This window comes from Oncorhynchus clarkii, chromosome 15 (genome assembly GCF_045791955.1).
Source record: "Oncorhynchus clarkii lewisi isolate Uvic-CL-2024 chromosome 15, UVic_Ocla_1.0, whole genome shotgun sequence".
Lineage (NCBI taxonomy): Eukaryota > Metazoa > Chordata > Actinopteri > Salmoniformes > Salmonidae > Oncorhynchus > Oncorhynchus clarkii.
Window position 1 is genome coordinate 19,396,033 of NC_092161.1, and position 26,970 is coordinate 19,423,002.

A 26,970-nucleotide genomic window follows, 5' to 3' on the forward strand; every position below is an offset into this window, starting at 1 on the left:
GGTCCTAGAGCAACAGAACAACCGGGTTTTCACTGGTTACCACGGCCACAAAGTGATAATTGGCTATATTATTTAAAATAAATGTTGGTCTTAATTTGAGGTTAGGCATAAAGTTAGCCGTGTGTTTAAAGTTAGGGCTGAGGTTAGGTTAAGATTTGAAAATCAGATTTTAAGAAGATAAATTGTAGAAATGGGCGGGATTTATGATTTTGTGGCTGTGGTAACTAGTGACGACCGAACAACAGTGTAGAGGGGGAAGACGATTCGAATGCTGCTTACTTTGGTAAGAAGCGAACAGTTCTTCTGCAGGACCTGAGAGTGCTGTGACTGTCGGCGTACCAGGGTTCAAAGTTGCTTCTGATCCGCAGCTTTGGGATTTTGCCAACTCGGATTGAGGTTGCTCTGTGAAAGCGGGCGAGATACAATGTATCCAAGCCTGCTCTCTCATTGCTCCCTGGTCCTCTGACGAGCTAAAACCCCACTGTCTATGGAGGGACAAACGAAGAGCGCAACGCTCAGGTACCAAGTACCCCCATTTCGGTTATCTGGGAGATGGTAACAAATGAACGGCACTGGAGGGAACATGGTTGAGAGGACCAGCAAATTTTTGTTGATCGTCGTCGGATCCGTCTTCTTCATGATGATTTTATATCAGTACGTGGCTCCTGGGGTGATGAACTTCGGGTCTCCACAGGGGTACCTCGCCGAGGACAATATGGATATTTTCCCCACTCCGGATCCCCATTATATAAAAAAGTACTACTTCCCTGTCAGAGACTTGGAACGCACCGTTGATTTCGAGATCAAGGGTGAAGACGTGATAGTGTTTCTTCACATACAGAAAACTGGCGGAACCACTTTTGGCAGGCATCTAGTGCAAAATGTTAGACTAGAAGTCCCATGTGATTGCAGACCAGGGCAGAAAAAGTGTACATGCTACCGTCCCAACAGAAAGGAGACCTGGCTGTTTTCGAGGTTCTCCACTGGCTGGAGTTGCGGGTTACATGCAGATTGGACCGAGCTCACAAACTGCGTTCCTGGAGTGCTCAACAAGAAGGAAAACAAATCGAAAAAACTGAGGTATGTTTTGACATTCCGTTTGCCATCTCATCAGTGGTGCCGTAGGCTATATTCGAATAAAGAGCCACACAGCCTATGCTGTTGACCCTATGCCCCACTCAACCCAGCGGGCGGTGTAAACACGGGCAATCTGCTCCCAACTGTGAAGTGAAAGTGGAAAATTACTGCGTTATCAACAGCTCTTGTAAACACCGATGGGATTCCTGTTCTGTTTTAAGTGGTTGCAATATCACACCAGGGTACATGTTCACATCGGTGTCCTCTGGAGTAGAAAGTACACTTTTGCCACCTTTTTATCATGACATTATAGGCTACTTAAATGTGTCTATTTCTATGACTACATTATTTAGCACACTGAACAATATAATGATTCTCTACGGTTTTATCACATTGCTGTAGCTTACCTCATGGATTCACTTGACTTCAAACCTTTGTTGTTCATGGAGTGCTGCAAAAAAGCACACACATACCATGAATTCACACATTTTAGGTTTGGACCAGATATGGCCCACCCCATGCTTCATAAATGTCCGTTTTCACCTCAGTGTTGTTGAGATGTGTGGTACAGGCCTGGCTGCAGTGCAAACTTTGCAGTTTTTTTTTGGGAGGCTTTGTTACACTCTAGCAACTTCCAATGCTATTTTGACAACAGAGACCCTCTGCAGAATTCTTCCCATTCATTTGGGTGGTGCGAGGGTTTCCCTCTGAGTGCGGGTCTCCTGGCACATGGTACCACAGTAATCAGCATGCTCCCTAGCTGTGGACCACACTATTATGGGTGTAGTTTCACCTATCACTATGCTTCCAGGGCCATCTTTGTAGTAGTTTTAATGGCCAGAGTCCCAGTGTTGGTTTCGTTTAGCCTGGTGAAAACCAAGTTCCACATTGGGGCTTAACAATCACTAATAACCTAGTTAAATTTGCCTAGTTAAATACGTTGTTTAAAAAAAAAAAACACCTGTCCGTTATGCTACTATCAAATCATCATACAAAGTTAGGTAACAGAATGACGGAACAAACGGTCGTTCTGTTACGAAACTTTACATCTGCGCTGTTCTTCAAGTAAATGTGTTTTTGTTCAATTAAAAGATCTATGCACAGCGATTTTTGAACTTTTACTATCAAAAAGCGATATCCCAAGTATAAATACAGTAAAGTACACACACTAAAGGGTAAAAAAAAATATGTTTTTAACAAAAGAGGGGGGGGGGGGGGGGGGGGGGGGTTAGACACAACTGCAAACTTCTAGGAGTAGGGCATTCAAGGAGTTTGTCTAATGGTAATACTTGATGTCATCGGCCTTCCCCCTTCCTTGAGGAACAATGGAGAACAAAAGAGGAAAGCCCCCCCCACTTGTGCTATGTCATGACTTATCTGGACCACCTATTGAGATGTGCCTTGTGTTAATTTTAAGTAAATGAGGTGAAAAGCAGACTGGAGTGCCATTATCTTTGCAATCATTGGTTTTTGTTTGGCATACCTACATTTTTTTTAAAGTGAAAAATCTTGAGTCTCAGCATCACTATGCTACCATGAAATTGCCCTCATGCAGTATTATGAAAGTTGAGCCACAGTTTTAGGAGCGCAGTGGTTTGGAACATAGAATTGTGTCTGGGGTAATCATTCAAAAGGCATGCCGCATGCATGTTGCATACCCGTGTTTCCATGGCCAGTGTTAGTTGCCCTGATTCAAGGTCTCCTGACATGCTGTCAAATATACATGGCGGTGAACAGTAATACATTTGGTTAGTTTTATTTTGTTGTGGCAGACGGAGCCAACATCTGAGATTGGTTTACTGTTTTTTCTATGTACATTTCCATGTATATTGAGACATTAATATCTTAGAAATGCTTATTATATGTGTATGGCAAAAAAAAAATTGGAGCTCTATTTCCTGGGGGTGTTTTCATCTCTACCGTTGACCATTCAGTGTGAGTGATTGGCCTCTTTCCCTTATATGAGCTCTGGATACCACTGACTGTTGTTGTTCTAGTCTCTGATGTGCCTGTATCACAGACGCATTTTAATAACGACTATATCCCTCCTTTCCCAACCACCGTGAAAAACAAAGCCCTGGATTGTGAGCGCCCCAAAAGACATGAAAAGGGGCCTTTTTAGAATGCGGCACAATGGCCGACCATCACGGATGGTCCACCACAGGCTATACTGATGGAAATTGGGCATTTCATGGATGATTATGTCCAATCACTGGCTGAGAAGGGGGTAAAAATACAAGCTCAAGTGGTCTATTGCTGCACACTGCTGGCTGAGCGCATCAATTATGTCCTGAAGCGCGGGTCTAATCTGGTTCTGCTGCCAGCAAAGCCTCATAGTTATTACAGATGTGCATCACAACCTGCAGCTCTGACCAATAGAGCCACATCAACAAGTATCCCTCCCACCCACCTCTCTGTTTTTAACAACATGGATTGTGTGAGTGAGTTGGCTTACCCTTTGGCTTAATGAATGCACCACGTATTAGAAACCTGATTACGGTCCCCTCTAGCAGCTCATATTTTGTATTATATTCTACACAGCATGACATGTGCATCTAGCATATTCATTATCAGACAGCTGCCATTACATTTCGCTTCAAAATAGACACATGATTATCTGTGTGGTAATGTGAAGTAAACATGAGCATGAAGTTTAGGTACCTCAACCTCATCATTGCTGGGTTTGAGGGACTGGTCACAGCCAGGGCATGCTATTCATGTGTTTTTGCACATCTAATTCAGAACCTCTAGAAAAGTAATGCAAGTACTTCAATCAAATAGCCGATAAGAGTGATGGCATCAATGCCATTTAAATTGTGTATTTGAAAAGAAAGAAATGTCCTAATCACATCATACAGGGCATTCAAAACCTGTCTGTTGTTTTGATCACTATAATGACCCTTTTTTGCAGTTTTGAAAGTGGCTCCAGTAGACTGTGTGTATGCCTCTGATTAATCCTCCTTGTTAGTTATATGTGGGTAATGTGGTCATGTGATACTGATGTAATTCAGTGCAGAGCTCAGACTTTTTTTTAATATCCGCCTTTAATGGATTTCATGGAGGGGGCAGTAACTCATTATGGCCATCATAAAGTCCACAGTAAAGGCTCATTATCGGTGGCCGGCGGGCCCCCCCCCCCCCACACACACACATTTTCTGCGCAAAAGCAAACCTCTTTTTGTTGTTGCTGGTCATAAGACTGTAAAGTCACCAGGGCATCACCTCAAAGCACATTTAAATGAGGAAATCTGTTCCCAAGTATTCCCATGCATAACTAGAGAGGCATATGTGATTTGTAATGTAATCAATGTTTGCCATTTTTCTGGTTTTGTCAAATGCTATGTCTGTTTGGGATTCTAGTGGTCAATTTGCAGTGTACAAATGATTTAGAACTATGTTCCGGCCCCCCGACCATCCACTCAAGGAAAAATCGGTTGAATGTAATTGGGGACCCCTGGCCTATATGTTATCACACGCACTCATGTATATATTACATAAACACGTGTACTGTACACACACGTGACAGGGGGGAAGAAGGTGATGAATGGGTGCTTTGGAGTTAATCTCCCTTGATGAAAGAGCAGTCTGTGGCATTAAGGTCTTGAAGGCTCTGAATGAAAACATGAAAAAAGATCCCTGAGTGTTCTCACAGCAAAACCTCTCTGGGGAGTAGGATTCTCAGGGTACTCATGAAATATCAAAAGTGCTTCCCTCAAGTATTGGTGTCTTTTTTCCCCCCAACGTCAAGCTTCATCACCGTTGTGGCAATAACAGCTGCAGTGAATGAGGTCTTGCGAGCCGACAAGTACCTCAAACTAACTGAGGCATGGACCATCACCCTATCTCATCACAAGTATGCTCATATCACCCATGTTAATCTCTTCCATATGTCATGGGTCATTCCACAAGAAAGAGGATTTTGACACCCACCATCTCGGATTGTTCTGAAAATGTTTCTGTTAGAAACAGATAAGATTAGCATTCCTGCAACATTATTTTGTTGAAATATAATTTGATCTCTTGAGAAATTAAGCTAACTGATTGTATGCAAATTTGCCATTTTTTAATTTATAGGATTCATGTAATTTTCAATAAATATATAGTACCTAACATCCGATTTAGACTTTTTTCTAACAGTGAGTAGGCTGACATGAGGAATCCAAAGAAATGGTCAAAAGCCACACAATTAGCTTAATTTCTCAGAGATCAAATCATATTTCAACAAAATAATGTTGCAGGAATGCTAATCATATCTGTTTCTAACTACAGAAATGATTTCAGAACAATCTGAGATGGTGGGTGTCATGGCTTGCCTAAATTACATGGAACGACCCTCATGTTTTCCTAACCTCCTTGTTGCCTTAAGCAGAAATGGGCCCATTTTCTAATCCGCTTGCATGATTAATTATAGAGTCCCTCAAGAATGAAGACAGAGTTGCCCAGGTGTGTCAACGCTTTTGCTTGCATCGGTTTACGTAGGTATGTGAACTTTGGCAGACCAAGTTTCTTTCACATTCTCTCAGATTCTGCAATATGTTTTTTCTAGAATGGCTGTGTCTGTATTTGCGTGGGACTGGGTCAGGATAGTTGTTATATCAATTTTACAGTATATTGCCTAATCTGTGAAGTATGTCCTTCAAAATGCATTCAACAACATTTCCTCCCCCCACAGCACAAATGATTAGTTCCTGGAAAACATTCCCGACCTAGAAACAAGTTTGTGTCTCTACTCTACCAAATTCACTTACAATGGTTGATTATTTGAGCACTAATCTCTTAAGTATCCCTTGGCAACAGACTGTTTGGATTCCCTGTGGGACTGACTGTCTTGTCCTTTGTCTGCCAACAACAGAAAACATAATATTTAGAAAACAGGTACAATTACCCTATAGCCTTTGGGTTTTAATGACCCTCCCCGAGGAAGTTGCTGACACTATTTCAACGTAATTCCCTGTCCTAGAGAGAAAATGCACGTTTAGGTTCCAGCTCTGAAGAATGACAAAGGCTACTTATACAAATTGGGTGTGGGAATTTCCAGGTGGAGTTGATAAACATCAACAAATAGGTCACTGACGGCTTTCGGTGTAGCTAGCTTGCATGCTAACCTAATCTCGCTATTTTGCAAATTTTTATTGAGCGAGCTTATGTTATCTGTTGCATTTTCCCCTTTATTTTTACTACACCATGTTCAAAAGATTAGCCAGCTGGCTCTGGCTGATTCTGGAGCTGGATTTGTCAAACGCATTGATTTATGGAAATATTTGCCACCGATAGAAACCACTGGCCTATCTCTGAAGTCTGATATGTGTTTTTCTACATTGAAATGGACACCTCAAACGTTGTGCAACGTCTGCCGGCTGCGGCCCAGAAAAGCCAAGTCAGTCCATGCTCATGGTTCTCACAGGGGATGTGAAATTATAGGCTACAATGACCTTCAAATTTTATTTTGTGGGTGCCTTTTCATTATCTGGTTTCTAGCTAACAATACACCAATGAAAGCAGTGGAGCATTTAGTGAAGCAAATCTTTAGTGGTCAAAAAACATTAATCTTGGGGGGACTGGTGAAGTAGGTTTGCAAAATGCTATCGTATCATGCAATTATACAATTTTGTAAAATGGTCAGATACTGTTTATGAATTTTTAATACAGACTAACTAAAAAATAAAGGAAAATTGACAAATTATCCAATGGATTATGGTAATTTTCACGTAAAAATAAAAAGCAGAGGTGCAAAAACGTACAATTTGCACCCCCTGTTTTAATGTGCTCCATGGTTCAGGTGGCCAAGTGGACACAAGGCTGTTTGGCTCATCTCAGTCATGAAGACGACTGACGTTGCATCTGTTTCTGATTAATATGCACTGCCAGGCTGAAACTAAATGTAGGCTGAACATTTTTAAATGTCATATAGGAAAAGACACCTCATTTACACAGATTTTCACAAAGTGGGCAGTTCAGATTTGTCACTTCAAGCCCAAATATATCATACTTTGAAAACAACTTGTATTTATTGATGTAAATAGTTGAGCGACATCATGGAGAAGATCTGGCCATCATCTTTAAGCTTTCTACTGGTGTGGCTGTTTTAAAATTGTCAGTCTAGTCTCTTGCTTTGTCATTTAGACAGACATCAACAATTCTTCCCCCTAGAAATTGAAGTGAAGAATTACAGTTTGTGGCGTTTACCTACTCAACCTGCACACTGAAAAGGATCAGTTTGCTGAAACATTTCTGCATAACTTGACTGCCGCGTGCATTTACAAATTTGGCCTCATGTTAATGAACAGAAAAATGTAATGTCCCTAAGAATGTCTTGTACGAACAACGATTCGCTAATGCGCTGGTATTCCTGCAAAAAGGACAAATGTCGTCTACTAGTCCAGCAGCTCAGACTGTGCAACAACATTGGTGTTGAGTGTAACTACTGCCACAATAGCAGCTTGCCTTTCGCCCAAGTGATGCCATTGTTCCAGATTTGACACTGTAGCTTTTCTTGGAACTGAAGGTGATCTATTTCATCAAATTAAAGGACACTGTATATCCCCCAGATCTGATTATTAGTGAGTGGTTGTGGGGTTGGACATTTTATTGGATGTACCACACTTACCACCTCAGATTTGAATGCTGGTGACAATAATCATTAATAATCAAATAGACTAGTCACCTTGTATTTATTCATCATTAGGTGACAGATGCTTAATTGATGCAAATATAAAGAGAGAACCTAGATATGGGATAACGTGCTTGGTGTATTAAAATATAGGCTAGCTTGAGCAATGGACTTGGGCTGATTTTTCAAAAGGGGTCAGGAGGGTACGGGGGATGAGCAGATATAAATAACCTGTCAATTGAGGAATCCTCCTACCCCTGTAATCCTGTTGAAAGGTGTTCCTTAGAGGTAATAATAGCACCGGTGGTTTACGAATGTGATTTAGTGCATGGCTGTGGGACAGGGCCCGGCCAGCGTGTGGCAGGGTATGGGGGCCATGGTTAAGCTACTAACGGGCTGTCTGTGGAGACAAATGAAAAGCCAAAGCCTCTCTGGCTTGCTTTCCCTCTGTGTGCAGTGTTTCCCCTATATGCATTTAGCAGTGGCGCAAATAATACTTTTCGGAATGGTAAAAGGTTTTCAGCAATGGTGGGAAGAGTACCCAATTGTCATGCGTGAGTAAAAATAAAGATACCTTCATAGAAAATGACTCAAGTAAAAGTGAAAGTCACCCAGTCAAAATACTACTTGAGTAAAAGTCTAAAATGATTTGGTTTTAAATCTACTTAAGTATCAAAAATAAATGTAATTGCAAAAATCTACTTAAGTATCAAAAGTAAAAGTATAAATCATAAAAAATTCCTAATATTAAGAATTTACGGATTGCCAGCAGCACACTCCACACTGTGAGTCTGCCATATCAGAGGAAGTAGGGATGACCAGAGATGTTCTCTTGATAGGTACGTGAATGGGACTATTTTCCTGTCCTAATAAGAATTCAAAATGTAACGAGTACTTTTGGGTGTCATGAAAAATGTATAGGGTTAAAAAGTAAATTTATTTAGGAATGTAAGGGAGTAAAAGTTGTCAAATATAAATAGTAAAGTACAGATGCCTAAAAAATGACTTAATTAAGTAGTACTTGAAAGTATTTTTTACTTAAGTACTTTACACCACTGGTTTTCAGTGTAAACTAAAATGACTAAAACCAGATAAAGCATGTAAAAAGATAATGGAGTATTATATTTTTTAATAACATCATCTTTGAGAACTAACATTCACTGTCCGGGAGAATATAAAATTCCAAAAATGTCAAATTCAATTTCGATGGCTTATGCCTTGTTCTTATGCTATGTCAAAAATGTGTTTAATTGAAGGAAATTAGCTTTGAAACTGACATTTTTCTCTCAGCCCCATGACAAAAGGTGTAGAATTGCAGTAAACTAGCTTTACTTAAATATATGTGTGTGTTATATAATATACATATACAGTTGAAGTCGGAAGTTTTACATACACCTTAGCCAAATACACTTAAACTCAGTTTTTCACATTTAATCCTAGTAAAAATTCCCTGACTTAGGTCATTTAGGATCACCACTTTATTTTAAGAATGTGAAATGTCAGAATAATAGTAGAGAGAATGATTTATTTCAGCTTTTATTTCTTTCATCACATTCCCAGTGGGTCAGAAGTTTACATACACTGAATTAGTATTTGGTAGCATTGCCTTTACATTATTTAACTTGGGTCAAATGCTTTGGGTAGCCTTCCACAACCTTCCCACAATACGTTGGGTGAATTTTGGCCCATTCCTCCTGACAGAGCTGGTGTAACTGAGTCAGGTTTGTAGGCCTCCTTGCTCGCACACGCTTCAGTTCTGCCCACAACTCTTCTATGGGATTGAGGTCAGGGCTTTGTGATGGCAACTCCAATACCTTGACTTTGTTGTCCTTAGGCCAGTTTGCCACAACTTTGGAAGTATGCTTGGTGTCATTGTCCATTTGGAAGACCCATTTGCGACCAAGCTTTAACTTCCTGACTGATGTCTTGAGATGTTGCTTCAATATTGTCACATAATTGTCTTTCCTCATGATGCCATCTATTTTGTGAAGTGCACCAGTCCCTCCTGCAGCAAAGCACCCCACAACATGATGCTGCCACGCCTGTGCTTCACAGTTGGGATGGTGTTCTTCGGCTTGCAAGCTTCCCCCTTTTCCTCCTAACATAACGATGGTCATTATGACCAAATAGTTTTATTTTTGTTTCATCAGACCAGAGGACATTTCTCAAAAAGTACGATCTTTGTCCCATGTGCAGTTGCAAACCGTAGTCTGGCTTTTTTATGACGGTTTTGGAGCAGTGGGCTTCTTCTTTGCTGAGCGGCCTTTCAGGTTCTGTCGATGTAGGACTCATTTTACTGTGCATATAGATAGTTTCGCACATGTTTCCTCCAGCATCTTCACAAGGTCCTTTGCTGTTGTTCTGGGATTGATTTGCACTTTTCGCACCAACTTACGTTAATCTCTAGGAGACAGAGCGCGTCTCCTTCCTGTTCGGAATGACGGCTGCGTGGTCCCATGGTTTTTATACTTGCGTACTATTGTTTGTACAGATGAACGTGGTACCTTCAGGTGTTTGGAAATTGCTCCCAAGGATGAACCAGACTTGTGGATGCCCACAATTTTTTTTCTGAGGTCTTGACTGATTTCTTTTGATTTTCCCATGATGTCAAGCAAAGATGCACTGAGTTTGAAGGTTGGCCTTGAAATACATCCACTGCTACACCTCCAATTGACTCAAATGATGTAAATTAGCCTATCAGAAGCTTCTAAAACCATGACATCATTTTCTGGAATTTTCCAAGCTGTTTAAATGCACTGGAAACTTAGTGTATGTAAACTTTTGACCCACTGCAATTGTGATACAGTGAATTATAAATGAAATAATTTGTTTGTAAACAATTGTTGGAAAAATGACTTGTGTCATGTACAAAGTAGATGTCTTTAACCGACTTGCCATAACTATAGTTTGTTAACAAGAGATTTGTGGAGTGGTTGAAAAATGAGTTTTAATGACTCCATCCTAAGTGTATGTAAACTTCTGACTTCAACTGTATATAATGCTATTTTACCTTTTCTTTGTTGTTTTATTTTACATTTGTAAACAAACTTTTATACATGTCAACGACAACTTATAGACACATAAAAACAACGACTACATCTGCCCAGCCCCGCCTGCTCCCCCTCCCCCCTCCCTAATGCCTGGGTTATTGTTTGCCACCTGGTCTTAAATTGTACCAATTGTGTTTTCCTCAGCCGCCCATGCTATTTCAATAATAAATAATTTAATATTTCCATTGTGTCAATGATAGTGGATTGATTGACTTTACTATGTTTTCTAAATGAGTGACGACAAAAAAGAATAGTCCAGCCCATCGAGTATCTCACTACACACCTATATGTCATGTCTTGAAATATGCAGACAGATGGATTAAAAGTATTCTTATACTGTAATACTTATGACAACCAACTTTCTAGCTCCGCCTACAACTTCAGAACTTTGTAGTGTTACCAAAAAGCATGGAGTGAGTCATTATTAGTTTTACACTTATTTTGTCTCTTGTATAGTAACTTCTATACATTTAGTTTACACTGCATTTGAAAGTATTCAGACCACTTGATTTTTGTCCACATTTTGTTATGTTGCAGCCTTATTCTAATATGTATTCAATTGTTTTTCCCCCCTCATCAATCTATACACAATACCCCATAATGACAAATCAAAATAGGCTTTTAGACATTTTTGAAAATGTATAAAAAATAAAAACTGAAATATCACATTTGCATAACTATTCAGACCCTTTACTAAGCACTTTGTTGAAGCACCTTTGGCAGCGATTACAGCCTCAAGCCTTCTTGGGTATGATGCTACAAGTTTGGCACACCTGTATTTGGGAAGTTTCTCCCAATCTTCTCTGCAGATCCTTTCAAGCTCTGTCAGGTTGGATGGGGAGCATCGCTGCACAGCTATTTTCAGGTCTCTCCAGAGATGTTCGATCAGGTTCAAGTCCGGGCTCTGGCTGGGCCACTTAAGGACATTCAGAGACTTGTCTCGAAGCCACTCCTGCGTTGTCTTGGCTGTGTGCTTAGGGTCAGTCTCCTGTTGGAAGGTGAACCTTCACCCCAGTCTGAGTGGCTGAGCGCTCTGGAGCAGGTTTTCATCAAGGATCTCTTTGTACTTTTCTCATCTTTCCCTTGATCCTGACTAGTCTCCCATTCCCTGCCGCTGAAAAACATGTCCACAGCATGAAGCTGCCACCACCATGCAGTTTGGCATTCAGGCCAAAGAGTTCAATCTTGGTTTCATCATGTGCCTTTTACTGAGGAGTGGCTTCCGTCTGGTCACTCTACCATAGACGCCTGATTGGTGGCGTGCTGCAGAGATGGTTGTCCTTCTGGAAGGTTCTCCCATCTCCTCAGAGGAACTCTAGAGCTCTGTCAGAGTGACCATCAGGTTATTGGTCACCTCCCTGACCAAGGTCCTTCTACCCCGATTGCTCAGTTTGGCCAGGTGGCCAGCGCTAGGAAATTTCTTCCATTTTAATGATGATGTAGGCCACTGTGCTCTTGGGGGACCTTCACAGCTGAATACATTTTTTTTGTTACCCTTCCCCAGATCTGTGCCTTTCAACACAGTCCTGTCTCGTAGCTCTACGGACATTTCCTTCGACCTCATTGCTTGGTTTTTGCTCAGACATGCACTGTCTACTGTGGGACCTTATATAGACGGGTGTGTACCTTTTTTCCAAATCATGTCCAATTAATTTACTTTACCACAGGTGGACTCCAGTCAAGTTGTAGAAACATCTCAAGGATGATCAATGAAAACAGGATGCACCTGGGCTCAATTTCAAGTGTCACAGCAAAGGGTTTGAATATTTATGTAGATAAGATATTTCTGTTTTTCATACATTTGCACAAATTTCTAAAAACCTGTTTTCACTTTGTGGCATTGTGTGTTGATTGAGGGAAAGTATTTATTTTATGAATTTTAGGATAAGACTAATGTAACAAAATGTGGAAAAAGTGAAGGGGTCTTAATACTTTCCGAAATTACTGTACACTGGGTTAAGAATACAAACTGTATTAAAACTGTAAAATATATGTTACATCTGCCCCATTGCAAAATGAATAGAAATGTGGAAAATGTACTTTAAAACAGCAGTATTCTGGCTCTGCCACCAAGAGGAGGGCCTCTAAAACCGCACAAATCCTAGTGAAAACAGTGTGTGTGTGAGCGAGCGACTGGTTTTAACCCAACCATATTTTTACGAGTAAATTCTTTACTGTGGGATCTTGACCCCCGAGTGTGTTATGCTAACCCTGTAGCATGTGTAGACAACAATCTCTCTTGCTCATTTCTTTACCCACACTGTTCTGCTAATAAGAAAACAAAGTGCTTATCCAGATGATGATGTGTTCAATAGCTGCTGTTTATTATTTTTTTTAAATGGCCACAGTTAGCATGTGTGGTCAGTCTGGGATTTTGACTGTGGTAGGTTATTTAGGAGAGGGCATTTAGCTGACTTGATTAAATTGCCCGAGCCATTGCCCGAGGCATTTGTCAGGCTATCAAGTGTTTCCCCTGTATTCATTTAGCAGGGGTGGGTCGTGGCTGAAAAATCATTACCGCCACTCCAACAAATAATAATTTTCGGGATGGTAAAACGTTTTCAGTGTAAACTTAAACGTCATTTTAGAGATTATGGCAGTACATCAAACCGACCTCGCAACCGTGTAACCACGCCAGCCCAGGACCTCCACATCCGGCTACTTCACCTGTGAGACCAGCAACCCTGACAGCTGATGAACCGGTGGGTTTGCACAACCAAATAATTTCTGCACAAACTGTCTTAGGGAAACTCCTCTTCGTTCTTGTTTTCCTCACCAGGGTCTTGACCTGACTGCAGTTTGGCGTCTTAACCAACTTCGGTAGGCAAATGCTCACCTTCCATAGCTACTGGCACACTGAAGAAGTGTTCTCTTCACAAATGGCATCGTTTGTAGTTTGCTGATGTTCACAATGTTGTGAACAGGGTGCCCAATGGTGGCGGTGGGGTTATGGTATGGGCAAGCATAAGCTACGGGAAACAAACACCATTGCATTTTATCGATGGCAATTTGAATGCACAGAGATACCGTGATGAGATCCCGAGGACCATTGTCGTGCCTTTCATCTGCTGCCGTTACCTCATGTTCCAGCATGGTAATGCACGGCCACATGTTGCCAGGATCTGTACACAATTCCTGGAAGCTGAACATGTCTCCGTTCTTCTATGGCCTGCATACTCACCAGACATTTCACCCATTGAGCATGTTTGGGATGCTCTGCGTCGAGGTACGACAGCTTGTTCCAGTTCCCGCTAATACCCAGCAACTTCGCACAACATTGAAATGTAGTGGGACAACATTGCACAGGCCACAATCAACAGCCGGATCAACTCTATGCAAAGGAGATGTGTCGTGCCTCATGAGGCAAACGGTGGTCACAGCAGATACTGACTGGTTTTCTGATCCACACACCTACTTCTTTTTTTTTAAAGGTATCTGTGACCAACATTATTTTAGAATTGCAGGAAATTTGAATTAGCTCCAGTTCAAATTCTTCAGCCATTCCTGAACCTGCTGCGACCAAAAAACAAGCTACATATGGACAGTACCAAAACAAATGATCTAATTATTCTGTCTCTTCGCAGCAAAATCTGCGCTGAATTTGCCACCCCTGCTAAAAAAGAAATCCAGTGGGCTATCTGCATTAGCCTCCGTCCATGAGGACGGCCACCCCAGCCACATTCCAAGTAATTGGGAGTCTTAGTCACTCTCACTCCCACCCAATCCCCTTTGGCAACAGTGCATGAACTGTTCAGTCAAGTATGGCCTGCCCGCTATAACACCATTAGCTTTGAGGAGAAACTGCTTAAAGTGGCTAAAAAGGGGAGAAGATAGGAGAGGGAGGATGGCTTAATTGAAGTAAATTATTGAAGAGGCCCACTTCGCCACTGCCAATAAGCAGAAGGAGGTCATACCCAAACTATTTTAGGTCTGACTCTTCTGGATTTAATTTAGCTGCTCCTCTGAACCTTGTTTTGCTCTGTCTCTGAGCAGAGTGGAGAGAGGGGTCTGTGCCACGGCATCTTGACAATCTATTTCAAGCTTATATTTGATTTCTGTCGTTATGTATTGGAGAGTGCGGGTCTTCTTGCCGTGCATCTGTTGCCAAACCTTCAGTTAGTGGGTTAGTCAGTCAGGGGCAAGCTAATACGGTCATTGGCGCATCTGAGGGTTTGGCTTCAAAATGGAAGTGCAGATGGAAATGGAATGCATAATGGGATTTCATATCAGATAGCGCCCTTTGTGCCCTATTTGTGTGCGGTCAATCCGCCTGCAATGGTTTTTCTCGTATTACGATAACCTGCTAACCAAATGCCAGTATTAGCCTACCTCACGATAACCTGCGAACTGGATACCAGTTGACAGTCTTTAGGTCACCCGAGTTTCGCCTAAATCATTTCTCCCCGTCGAATCCGTCTGACCTGACTTTTAGGCGAGCCCAAGGCACCGGAGCAAAGCCATGGCTCTCTGAGCCAGCGCCAGCATAGTCCTCGTGTTAATCCTATCAGATCAGTGGGGATTAAAGGCCGTCGGCACCAAAGAAGGCTCTGCGGCTTTGAAAATCCTTCAGCTTTGTTTGCCTGGGCAAGGATTGTACAGTGTTCACTGCTCTGTTGCTGTGTACATGTAGGCCTATACTGTATACAAGACAAGTTAGTAGTAGTTTATTTTTTAGGCAGTAAATCCAGTACATGCCTAAGGAGGAGGAGGATTTCCTTTGATTATAGAGTTGTGGAATATTACAGCATAAGCGATGCACTAATAATAACGTGAGAAGACACTGGGCTTAGATCCACCTGTTCGACTTGATCCTCTAAACAAATAATTTGATACTTGCTTGCTATGTTCTGATTGAGAAACATTTTTACCGGTGTTAGCTTATCTCAAGGCATGCTATAATGGCTTACATTGCTCAGCTCACAGGTTCTAGGCTTTTTTTTAACATGGTTCATCATAAACTCACTAGGAGGACAAGGACAAGAAATGTGCCTGATGAGTACAGGGCATTCGGAAAGTATTCAGAACCTGGTGTTGTTAGTGCCTTATTCTAAAATGGATAAAATATTTTTTTCCCTTATCAATCTACACGCCATAACCCACAATGACAAAGCAAAAACAGATTTTTAGAAATTTTGGGAAATGTAAAAAAAAAAAAAAACTTGATTTACACAAGTATTCAGACCCTTTGCTATTTGACTCAATTGAGCTCAAGTGCATCCTGTTTCCATTGATCATCCTTGAGATGTTTCTATAACTTGATTGGAGTCCACCTGTGGTAAATTGAATTGATTCGACATGATTTGGAAAGGCACACACCTGTCATAAGGTCCCACAGTTTTCAGAGCAAAAACCAAGCCATCAAGTCAAAGAGCTGTCTGTAGAGCTCCGAGACAACAGGATTGTGTCGAGGCACCGATCTTGGGAAGGGTACCAAAGAATGTCTGCAGCATTGAAGGTTCCCAAGAACACAGTGGCCTCCATCATTCTTAAATGGAAGAAGATTGGAACCACCAAGACTCTTCCTAGAGCTGGCCGCCTGGCCAAACTGAGCAATCTGTGTAGAAGGGCCTTGGCCAGGGAGGTGACCAAGAACCCGATGGTCACTCTGACAGATCTCCAGAGTTCCTCTGAGGAGATGCGAGAACCTACCAGAAGGAAAACCATCGCTACAGCACTCCACCAATCAGGCTTTTATGGTAGAGTGGCCAGACTGAAGCCACTCCGCAGTAAAAGGCACATGACAGCCAAAAGGCACCTAAAGGACTCAGACATTGAGAATCAAGATTTAACTCTTTGGCCTGAATGCCAAGTGTCATATCTGGACGAAACCTGGCACCATCCCTATGGTGAAGCATGGTGGTGGCAGCATCATGCTGTGGGGATGTTTTTCAGCGGCAGGGTCTAGGACACTAGTCAGGATCGAAGGAAAGATGAACGGAGCAAAGTACAGAAAGATCCTTGATGAAAACCTGCTCCAGAGCGCTCAGGACCTCAGACTGGGGTTAAGGTTCACCTTCCAAGAGGTGAACAACCTTAAGCACACAGCCAAGACAACACAGGAGTGGCTTCGGGACAAGTCTCTGAATGTCCTTGAGTGGCCCAGCCAGAGCCCGGACTTAAACCTGATCGAACATCTCTTGAGAGACCTGAAAATATCTTTGCAGCGATGCTCCCCATCCAATCTGACAGAGCTTGAGAGGATCTGCAGAGAAGAATGGGAGAAACTGGCACACCTGTATTTGGGGAATCTTGTAGTGTCATACCCAAGAAGGCTCAAGGCTGTAATCGCTGTTGAATGTTCTTCAGCAAAGTACTGAGTAAAGGGTCTGAATACTTAATTGTACTTTATTGTACTTTTACCCCTTTTCTCCCCAATTTCGTGATATCCAATTGTGCGCCGGCTCATGGGTCTCCTGGTCACGGCCGGCTGTGACACAGCCTGGGCTCGAACCCGGGTCTGTAATGATGCCTCAAGCACAGCGAGGCAGTGCCTTAGACCTCTGTGCCACTCGGCACACTTTTTCATTCGCAAAAATAAAATGAACTGTTTGTGCGTGGTTATCATAGATATGTAGTGCCCTTAGTAGAATAGAAAAAAAACGAATCAATTTTAGAATAAGCCTTTAACGTAATGAAATATGGAATGTCAAGGGGTCTGAATACTAACCAAATGTGCTGTGTGGTTAACCCACAGAAATCTGTAACAATCTAGAAAGAGCATGCCGGCGTGTGAATGACCCAGCCATAGAAATTGATTCTAGTTTCAATGGACCCAGCTATCATTCCTGAGCACTACTGTTAAAGCTTTTCTGTAATATAGCGTTACCATGAAATGCCCCAGAAAATGTAGCTAGATATCGACCTCGGTCGCTAAACACACGACGACACACGTCGCTAAACATAAACATTCAATGAATCCCTGCCTTATCTGTTTGCTGAATTAGACAGAAGAAAAGCAAGCAGCATTGACTTTCCCCAGGCCATTGCACAAACAAGCTGCCTTTACCTCTTAGATCTATCAATTGAAGATATACCTGACTCAACTGTAGCAATTTGAAGAAACAAGGCTTAAGAGCTCTGTTAAGGGTTATCATTTTCTGTCAGCCATTGACTGATTCAACCCAATTGATTCTCCTTGAGTAATTCTAGCCTCCTTATAGGCTCTATGTGCCTATGACTGACAGCTCACGGAAAATGTTGCCTCATGATATCTCCACTGTCAACGCTGCCATCGATTACAGTAGATATCATATAGGATTGCCTATCTTATCAGCGCAACATGTCAGCAAGCCTTTGGAAAATGTCATTCCCCTTGGCTTTTTTTGCCAAATGAACTTGACCTTGGTGGTGGGGTGTCTTTCTCAAAAGAAAATATTTGAACCAGGCCTTGATGGAGTGGCGTTCTGTCTTCTATCACACGCCGGCTAACTTGTTGAAAAATGGCACCCGGTAGTCATTTATAGCACAAAGACATGGTAAATGGGACATCTTCTGTGTGCACTAAATTGATTCTCCCGACAAGGGACAAATTGCAATGAGATGACTGATTAGCCGGAAAAGGGTTCTTTAATTAGGACTTTGTGGCCTTAACGTATGAGTTTGAAGGACAGCGTTGGAGCGATCATCGCATGGTTTGGTTGTGTTCATGAGTTGACAGTGAAATAACAACTGATTTTGTAGCTTTTTCTCTACTCTCTTCCCCATCTTTTTTTCTGTGACCTAAACTTGAATAAAGAGTCCTGAAATGGTTCAGTCTAATAAAATATAAGAGGCCTATCACATCAATCTGAGGTAATGTTCCTCCTCCAACTCCCCTGGAAGAGTAAGGTCCTCAGAGGCCACCGCTGTGTCAAGGAAACACTCTGATGGGAATTGAGCACATGCCAGCAGGATGTCTAATAGTTCGCTTAGTTTCGGTTTATGTGACTAAACAGGCAAGTATAATGTAGAGAGTCATTGTACTATCTAAACCGCTATAGAATTATATTTTTCATAAGTACAAATATTGTATTTTCAGCTGTTTGAAGCTGGTGTACAAAACCGAAAGTAAAAGACGCAAAAACAAAACTTAAGAATGGGAAGCATAGAAAAAGTGCACATAGAACAAAGCTACCGCTTCTTAGACTTGCTTTTAATGAGAAAGAAATGTGTGTTATAGATATGTCAATGTGAATTTGGTCGGGTCACCCAAAAAGTTACATATTGCTGTGTTCATACCCCTGAGTCAATAGAATATAATCAATAGAATCACCTTTGGCAGCGATTACGACTGTGAATCTTTATGGGTAAGTCTCTAAGAGCTTTGCACACCTGGATGGTACAATATTTGCACATGATTCTTATTAAAATTCTTCAAGCGCTGTCAAGTTGGTTGTTGATCATTGCTTTTTCAAGCGTTGCCCTTGATTTTCAAGCAGATATAAGTCAACTGTAACTCGGCCACTCAGGAACATATGCTGTCTTCTTGTTAAGCAACTCCAGTGTAGATTTGGCCTTGTGTTTTAGGTTATTGTCCAGCTGAAAAGTGAATTAGTCTCCCAGTGTCTGTTGGAAAGTAGATTGAACCAGGTTTTCCTCTATGATTTTGCCTGTGCTTAGCTATATTCCGTTACTTTTTATCCTAAAAAAACCCTCCCTAGTGCTTGCCGATGACAAGCATACCCATAACATGATGCAGCCGCAACCATGCTTGAAAATATGAAGTGGTACTCAGTAATGTGTTAGTGGATTTTCCCAAAACATAACGTGTTCTATTCAGGACATAAAGTTAATTTATTTTACACATTTTATGCAGTTTTACTTTTAGTACCTTATTGCAAACAGGGTACATGTTTTTGGCATATTCTGTACAGGCTTTCTTATTTTCGATCTGTCATTTAGGTTGGTATTGTGGAGTAACTACAATGTTGTTGATCCATCCTCCGTTTCCTCCTACTACAGCCATGAAGCACTGTGACGGTTTATTAGGCTTGACATAAAAGGGTTGGATACTTATTAACTCAAGACATTTCAGCTTGTCATTTTGAATTCATTTAAAACTTTTCTTAAAACATATAATTCCACTTTGACTTGATGGGTTGTTGTGTGTAGGCCAGTGACACAAATCTCAATGTAATCCTTTTTAAATTCGGGCTGTAACAACCAAATGTGGAAAAAGTCCAGGGGTGTGAATACTTTCTGAAGGTGCTGTACATGACCCATATGGTTGATATTTGCCAGGGATCTCATAATATGATATTATAACAACACTTAGGTGCCGATATGCATTGCGTTGCTAACAATTCTGTATGTATTGCGATTCGATACTGTTATTTTTGTTGCGATTCGATGTTCCAAACATATTGCTCACCATACGTCTCCGGCGGAGGGACAAGAGGAGAACCACGAGAGAACGAGTTTTGATCAGTCATGGAAAGAAGTGCTAAAAACGAATGGGATTTTTGGTGCAGGTACAGCAAACTAGCGCAAAAATAATATTGCAACATTGATATACCGTCAAAAATAATATCCCGATATGTAACTGTATCGATTTTCCCCCCATCACTAATAACCTACAACATGGTCAAACAAGTTAATGTTTCTGACATTTTAAGACTGCTTAACAACTATTGATTTACTGTAGAACCACAGAGTTGCCGCAAGTTGCAAAAAAAAACAGGAGCTGCCTCTGCTAACGTCATTTCTGCACCATTTCAACATCCTTCAATCACCTATGCTTAGACTAACACAGTGACAACTTGCATACCGAAAACATTGTAGTTCAATCAACGTAAGCTAAATATCATGTGGCTGTCCATGGTGCTGATTCCTGTGTGTGTGCGCATGTTTTGTTGTCGTCCTAGAAAAGGCTACCTGTCTAAAAGGCTTTTTAGTTAGCCTATCTTTAATTGGCAACGATGAGCCAGCTAGTTAACGTTAGCCTACTACATCTACCTACATATTGAACTTCCGTTCTCTCAGGCCAGGGGCACAATGTATGAATTTATGGTTGAATCAGCATTATTATAATTGGCCGGTACACCACGTCCAAATCCCTATCCCTATTCATGGTTGCCCGAGAGGACGACGACACAACAAGATGCAACAATTCACGTTTTTTTCTGTCATTGACGTTTTGCCTGTGATGTGAAGCCAAATTCAATCTGGCTTCCCTTGACAATTTATTTTTTTGGTGCGCCAGGACCATTCAGAGTTGGGCTCACTCAGCTTAACTCAACGCTGATTGGCTATTCTTTTAATAATAATAAAATATCAGGGAGGCCAAATGCTTGCTTGCTTCCCTTGCTATTGAATTCAGTGCTACTGGCGGCAACAATGTCATACTGTTTTTGACCAGACAGCATCAGATAGATGGGCTACACATACTGAGACAGAGGGACGCTGTTTTGCTCAATCGGATGCTTTCTCTGGTGACATACATTCAGCCACTTGTGGAATGAAGGACAAACACAGAGAGAGAGACTAAATAAAAATTATTTTATATTATTTATTTATTTTTTGGGGGGAAGCCTGGCTTCCCTTGACATCCATGAATACACACCACTGCCTATTGGCCTTTATATATGACATTGGATGAATACTATTCTGATCCATCTCACTGATGTGATGGACTTCTCATCATATCACCGCTGTAGTTCTAGTAATGTGATGGTCGCGCCATACTACACAATGTGAATGAGAAGGGGACGGGGAGAGGCAAGGAGAAAATGCCTGTAGTGATGTATTGCCCCTGCAGTGTTAGACAACTCAAGATGATCTGCTGCAGAGGGAAAGGGAAGAGTGAGGGAGGGACAAGGAGAGGGAGGGAGAAGAAGAGAGGGAGAGTGAAGCCAGGGACAGTTGCTGCAGTGTTACAGCATGGTTGTTAAAGGGTTTCACATTTAGTTTGTAATGGTACTCCATTCACACAATTGTTTCCAAATGTGTCTGCATCTTGACTGTATTCGCCCCATTTGTGTGTTCCTACCCCCCCCCCCCCATTTCAGTGTGTGAGTATAAGTCAGTGCAGTGGCTTCTAGTTTCCTAGGGTCTAAACCTACAGGAGAGGCCTGGTTGCCTATTCCCTCGTCTGACATGTATCCTAATGCCTCCTATTCAGAGCTGAGCGAGATTACCCTTCAGTTCTGCGTGCTGGTGCTGCTACCGCCGCTTATGACGCCCACGACCTAGCCTACCACTCCTCACAGAGCACAGCCATCAACAGAACCCCTGTGGGTTGGAGGAGACCTATGGTCGGTTCTGTAAGAAGGTGCTCCCATTTTAAAACCTGTGGCATGCAAATAAGCGGAGGAAATTGTGTGTATCCATTGGTTACATATTGAGATCCACTCCTCTCAGAGTGTGCATTATTCAATGGGACCACCCCGGGCTACTAAAACAAATGATGTGGGTTCTGACAGAAAGGGTCCCCATTTAAATCATACATGTGGGGAAATGAAAGCCATCCATCATGTAACTTCTACAGAAAGTGTCAGCCATTTTGATTTGGCCGATTTTGTATGAGTTTAACCAATTTGTCCTTAGAGAGGCATTGCTCATACTGTACATACCACTGGGGTTATAGCATTTGACAAGCAACCTCGACTCGGAAGCAATTTTGGTTACGTTCTATGCCTCACTCATGCCTTGTGCGATGGCTGACTTGGGATACAAGTCTGTCTCACCAAGCTACATACTCAATTCCAGCTTACTGTCAAGAGCATTGATAGACAAGAGGCTATGGTAAAGGAGAAAACCAAAGCCAGGAGAGAAATCTGAGGGAAGCGAGCGTCTGACAAGTAGGCGAGAGATCTCCTACCCGGTACGCAGCGAAATGTGACACGAGTGGGAGATGGGACTAGAGAAAAGATTGATGCGCATTCCACAGCAAAGATATTAATATCTATGTGGGCCACTATTTATACTGGTGCTATTGCTCTATACAAGGGGGATCCGAGGGCAGATATGTGGGGATTGCCAGAGGGTGAGTTACTCTACCAAGCATGATATACACTCACCGGACAGTTTATTAGGTACACCCCTCTAGTACTGTGTTTGCTTCCAGAACAGACTGAATTCGTCGGGGCATGGATTCTACAAGTCGGAAACGATCCACAGGCGTGTTCCATGCTGACGCGACGGCATCACACTGTTGCTGCAGATTGGACGGCGGTACACCACCGCCACCAGCCTGTACCATTGACACCAGGCTGGATGAGTCCATGGACTCATGCTTTCTATGCCAATTCCAACAGGAACCGGGATTCATCAGACCAGGCAATGTTTTTTTTCCCCCCTTCCACTCCTCAATTGTCCAGTGTTTGTAAGCGTGTAGCCACTAGAGACCCTTCTTGTTTTTAGTTGGAATCCGGTGTGGTCATCTACTGCAATAGCCCATTCGTTTGGCGAGGTTTGGCGAGTTGTGCGTTCCGAGATGCCTTTCTGCGTACCACTGTTGTACTGCGCCGTAATTTCTATTTGTGGCCCCCATGTTAGCAGGCACGATTCTTGCCATGGCCCTTCGACCTTTCTAATCAACGAGCTGTTTTCACCCACAGGACTGCCGCTGGACTGGATGTTTTTTGTTTGACACACCATTCTCAGGAAACCCTAGACACTGTCATGCGTGTAAAACCCAGGAAGGCGGATGTTTCTGAGATACTGGATACATCGAGCCTGGCACCGACGATCCTACCACGCTCAGTCACTTCGGTCACTCGTGTTTCCCATTCTAACGTTCAATCGAACAGTAACTGAATGCATTGATACCGGTCTGCCTGCTTTATATAGCAAGCCACGACAAAGTGATTCACTATCTGTAGGAGCAATCCATTTTTGTGAATGTGGTGGGGTACGTAATAATCTGTCTGGTGAGTGTATATTACTGCCGATCAAGGGCCAGAACCTCATGGCAGATAACTGCAGAAGAGCACAGTAAAGGTTGCTCAGTGATAACTTATGTGATGACGGAGTATTTTGGAAATGCATATACCTTGGTCGGGGTGGGAACTTTGCATGATACCCACTGCGATTTACCAACAATGCAGTGCTGTAGGTGGTGGTATTCGTTGTGTCAGCCCTTGAACGGAGAATGCATTCGCTCATCTGTGGACCCCATTTGTGACTCAGTCAGCATGAAGCCAGAAATTGTGCAGCATTTATCCTATTTCCCTCCCTCCCGCCGATATTATTTGCAGTTATTCTTGGACCCAGCCTCCACTCCCCACAGCTGTTCTATTGGATGACTCGCAAATGTGCCCATCAGTGCAGAAAAAAATTCCAAACAAGAAATCATGGCTCAAGAAAAAAAAGTAGGAAGACTGGTGAAATGAAGGAGGGGGGAGAGAGAGACTGAATGTACAGTCCTGTAAGCTCCACGTTGACCTCTAAAACTGTTGCCGAAGAGTAATTGATGACAAAAGTGAACAATCGTTTATCTCCTCCTCTTCATCAGGGTACACAAAGGCGTCGCTCCGGAAAATAACTTGCCGCCTTTCATAGTCGTCTATACCCCAGCTTCCCGAGGGGTGCTCATTCACTCTGTCTGCCGGGCCGATAGTGTCGGCGTCAGTCTTCCAGGAAATCATGTCTTCAATCCAGTCCGTGTGTCTCCCCCATACCCCCACCCTGCTTCACTTTATAGCTCGCCGTGAATGAGCTGTCCATCAAAACCCAGATGTGTTTTCCCCTACGCAAGAAATCCATGTCAACTCTGGCATAAATCAAGTCACCTTTTTTATTTAAACCTTCAGAAATCTGACAAGTTATCGCTCATCTTTAATGTTTTTTTAAAGAATAGTGACTGATAACTTGACTACTCTCTTAATTCCATTTTGATAGTCACATACAATGTTCCCGCAAAACATATTTTCCGGCACAGAGCAAATTTTAGGTCTGCTGAGCACAAATTTGAAAGTTGTGAAAAGTTTACGTGACTTCCAGTGTGCGTTTTACTGTAAACACTGAGTCTGTACCCCTTTAAGTTACAGTGGTCATGTAGGCTACTGTGGCTATTTGATCATAATGTAGGTCTATCAGAGTGGCCTACCATCATAAACAATAGAGAAAAAGCATCCCAAAACATTTTTACATGTAAATAGAACAGCTATCATTCAGCCTACAGTAGCAGCCAATATGTGGTGCTCAATGTAGGCCAACATTCCATGAGACTTTTGAAAAAACATGCAGGACTTGACATTAACCTGTTTTAACCACTTGAGCTTCAGATAAGGTGCCTGACAATTCTGTTGTGTTTGATGCAAGAAACCACTTTACAAAATAAAATGCATTATTATTCTAATATCGATTATTACAGAGAATCAGGTAAATGATGCTTTCCTCTGCTACTTAGCTTATTCAAGCTTGGCTCAAAATACAACCCTGCCTCTTTCGGACAAAAAAAAGCTAGTTACCTGACTACATGTGTTGTTCTCTTGTAGGAAGCAATCACTCCCCTATTGCTGACTACAAATTATCTATAACTGTGCTAATAACTACCTAACTAGCAAAGGATATGAAAAAAAATTGCACACATGGCTACATGCAGCTCTTACTTTAATCTCAAAATAAATCCATCTACTCACGACCACTCATGCTGTAAACACAATCCAGTTCAAAGTAAATGGCACAGGTCCGTATATGGCAATGGTCTATCTGCATATAGGCCTACTGCAGCTCTGATTGTTTATGACGCACAGGACTGTGTAGAGTCGGGGCTGAGTAGTGCATGTCAATGCAATAGAAGCCTACTCTGATGCGTTCTGCCTACTACAAAATTGCTTGCATAAATAATTTTGTTTCGGTATGTTGCATTGAAAGTGGCTAACTTTGCGTTGATTCGATCACATTTGTCACAGTAAAGGGAAATGTTGATAGTGTTAACAGGGAAAACTTGAGAACAGTGGTCACCAAACTTTTTTTTCAAAATGAAAGCCGAGATCTACCGTGTAAGCCTATGCAACATTAGCCAATTAAAAACAGTTCTGTAGCAATGAGGTTTGTGCAGTAAGCTATAGGCCCAATACATTATCACCGCATATCAACTTTCCTTGAATTGCCCTGCCAATGCATTGTCGTTTTGGGCCGTTAAAATAAATAAATAAATATCCACATTTGAGGTAGGCTATATAATCACACCGGTAATAGATCTGTTGTTTTATTACTTGTGAGGCACAGCTGAGTGAGCATACATTTTAAATAATTTGCTTTTTATTTTACTGGGCTGATGATGCCTGCATCTGATAGTCAGTATCAGCAGAGGGAGAGAGCAGCGGACTGAGGGTCCGCCTCTCAACATCCCTGCGCTCTCCCTTTCCTCCACTGACACTGACCAAAAAGCCACACCGTCTTGCAGATGATGGCGACACTTGAGTCACACCGCTTTATTTCTGCCTCCTGCACAAATTCATGTTGTTACTCCTATGAACAGAGCGAGTGAAATATTCCTCAATATTAAAGACCAAAGCCTCTAATGATATAGATACACTTTCCTACTCATTCATTACTGCTGCAGTGCTTGTTGTAGCGCTGAGTGGAAATAGGAACAAACATTTTTATGGCTTATAAAAGTGTTGAATACAATGTGTTGACGATCTCTCTAGTCATGGTTTTAAACATTTTGATATCTCACAGTATCAGTTTTGCTGTAGCTTTCTTTTATGCTTGCTACTTACTGCAGACTTGTTAATCTGAGCAATCCGATTGGCCAGTGTTAGGCCTATAGTGCATTTGATTTGCTCTCTGGCCCCGCCGTGAAGGCAGAGTTACATGAAATGGTTCAAAATGGCAACCACTCGCTTAGCCGGCACACAGGGCAGCTGAATCGGGTGCACCTACCGTTAACAGCCCGAGACAAATAAAATATGAATACAAGGCTTTATTGTTTTTTTTGTTTTTTTTACAGAAATGTTTGCCAATCGACTAGGAATGCCTCGGAAATCGACCAGTCGATCACGATCGATCGGTTGGTGACCACTGCTCTAGAAAGTTGAGTGAAATTCAATCTCATGCTTCTCTGTGGGGCAGTCCCGGGAAGCTGTGTGGCAGTCTCTGGGTACTGCACGCGTGCAGCTTAGAGCGAACATTGGTCACATAGGACTGCTGCTGTAGCAGTATTACTATTGAGTTTCATTGGAAATGGAACACGCTGTGGCTAATGTGTTAGCAAGGTAGCAAATAACATCAGGAGATTCCAATTCAACAATCTTATGTCATGCTTTTAAGAAGCTGAACGATGACACGAGGGTTTCAGGCGAC

General features: G+C 42.1%; 1 protein-coding gene across 1 annotated transcript in view; it reads left to right on the plus strand.

Moving 5' to 3' along the window:
* Positions 1-243: 243 nt before the first annotated feature.
* Positions 244-26,970, plus strand: part of LOC139367011 (heparan-sulfate 6-O-sulfotransferase 1-B-like) — a 94,489-nt gene continuing 67,762 nt past the window's right edge. The window contains exon 1 of the mRNA XM_071104865.1: positions 244-1,080. Within this exon, the coding sequence (XP_070960966.1) occupies positions 563-1,080 (518 nt within the window). The 5' untranslated portion in view covers positions 244-562. The remainder of the gene's footprint in view (positions 1,081-26,970) is intronic.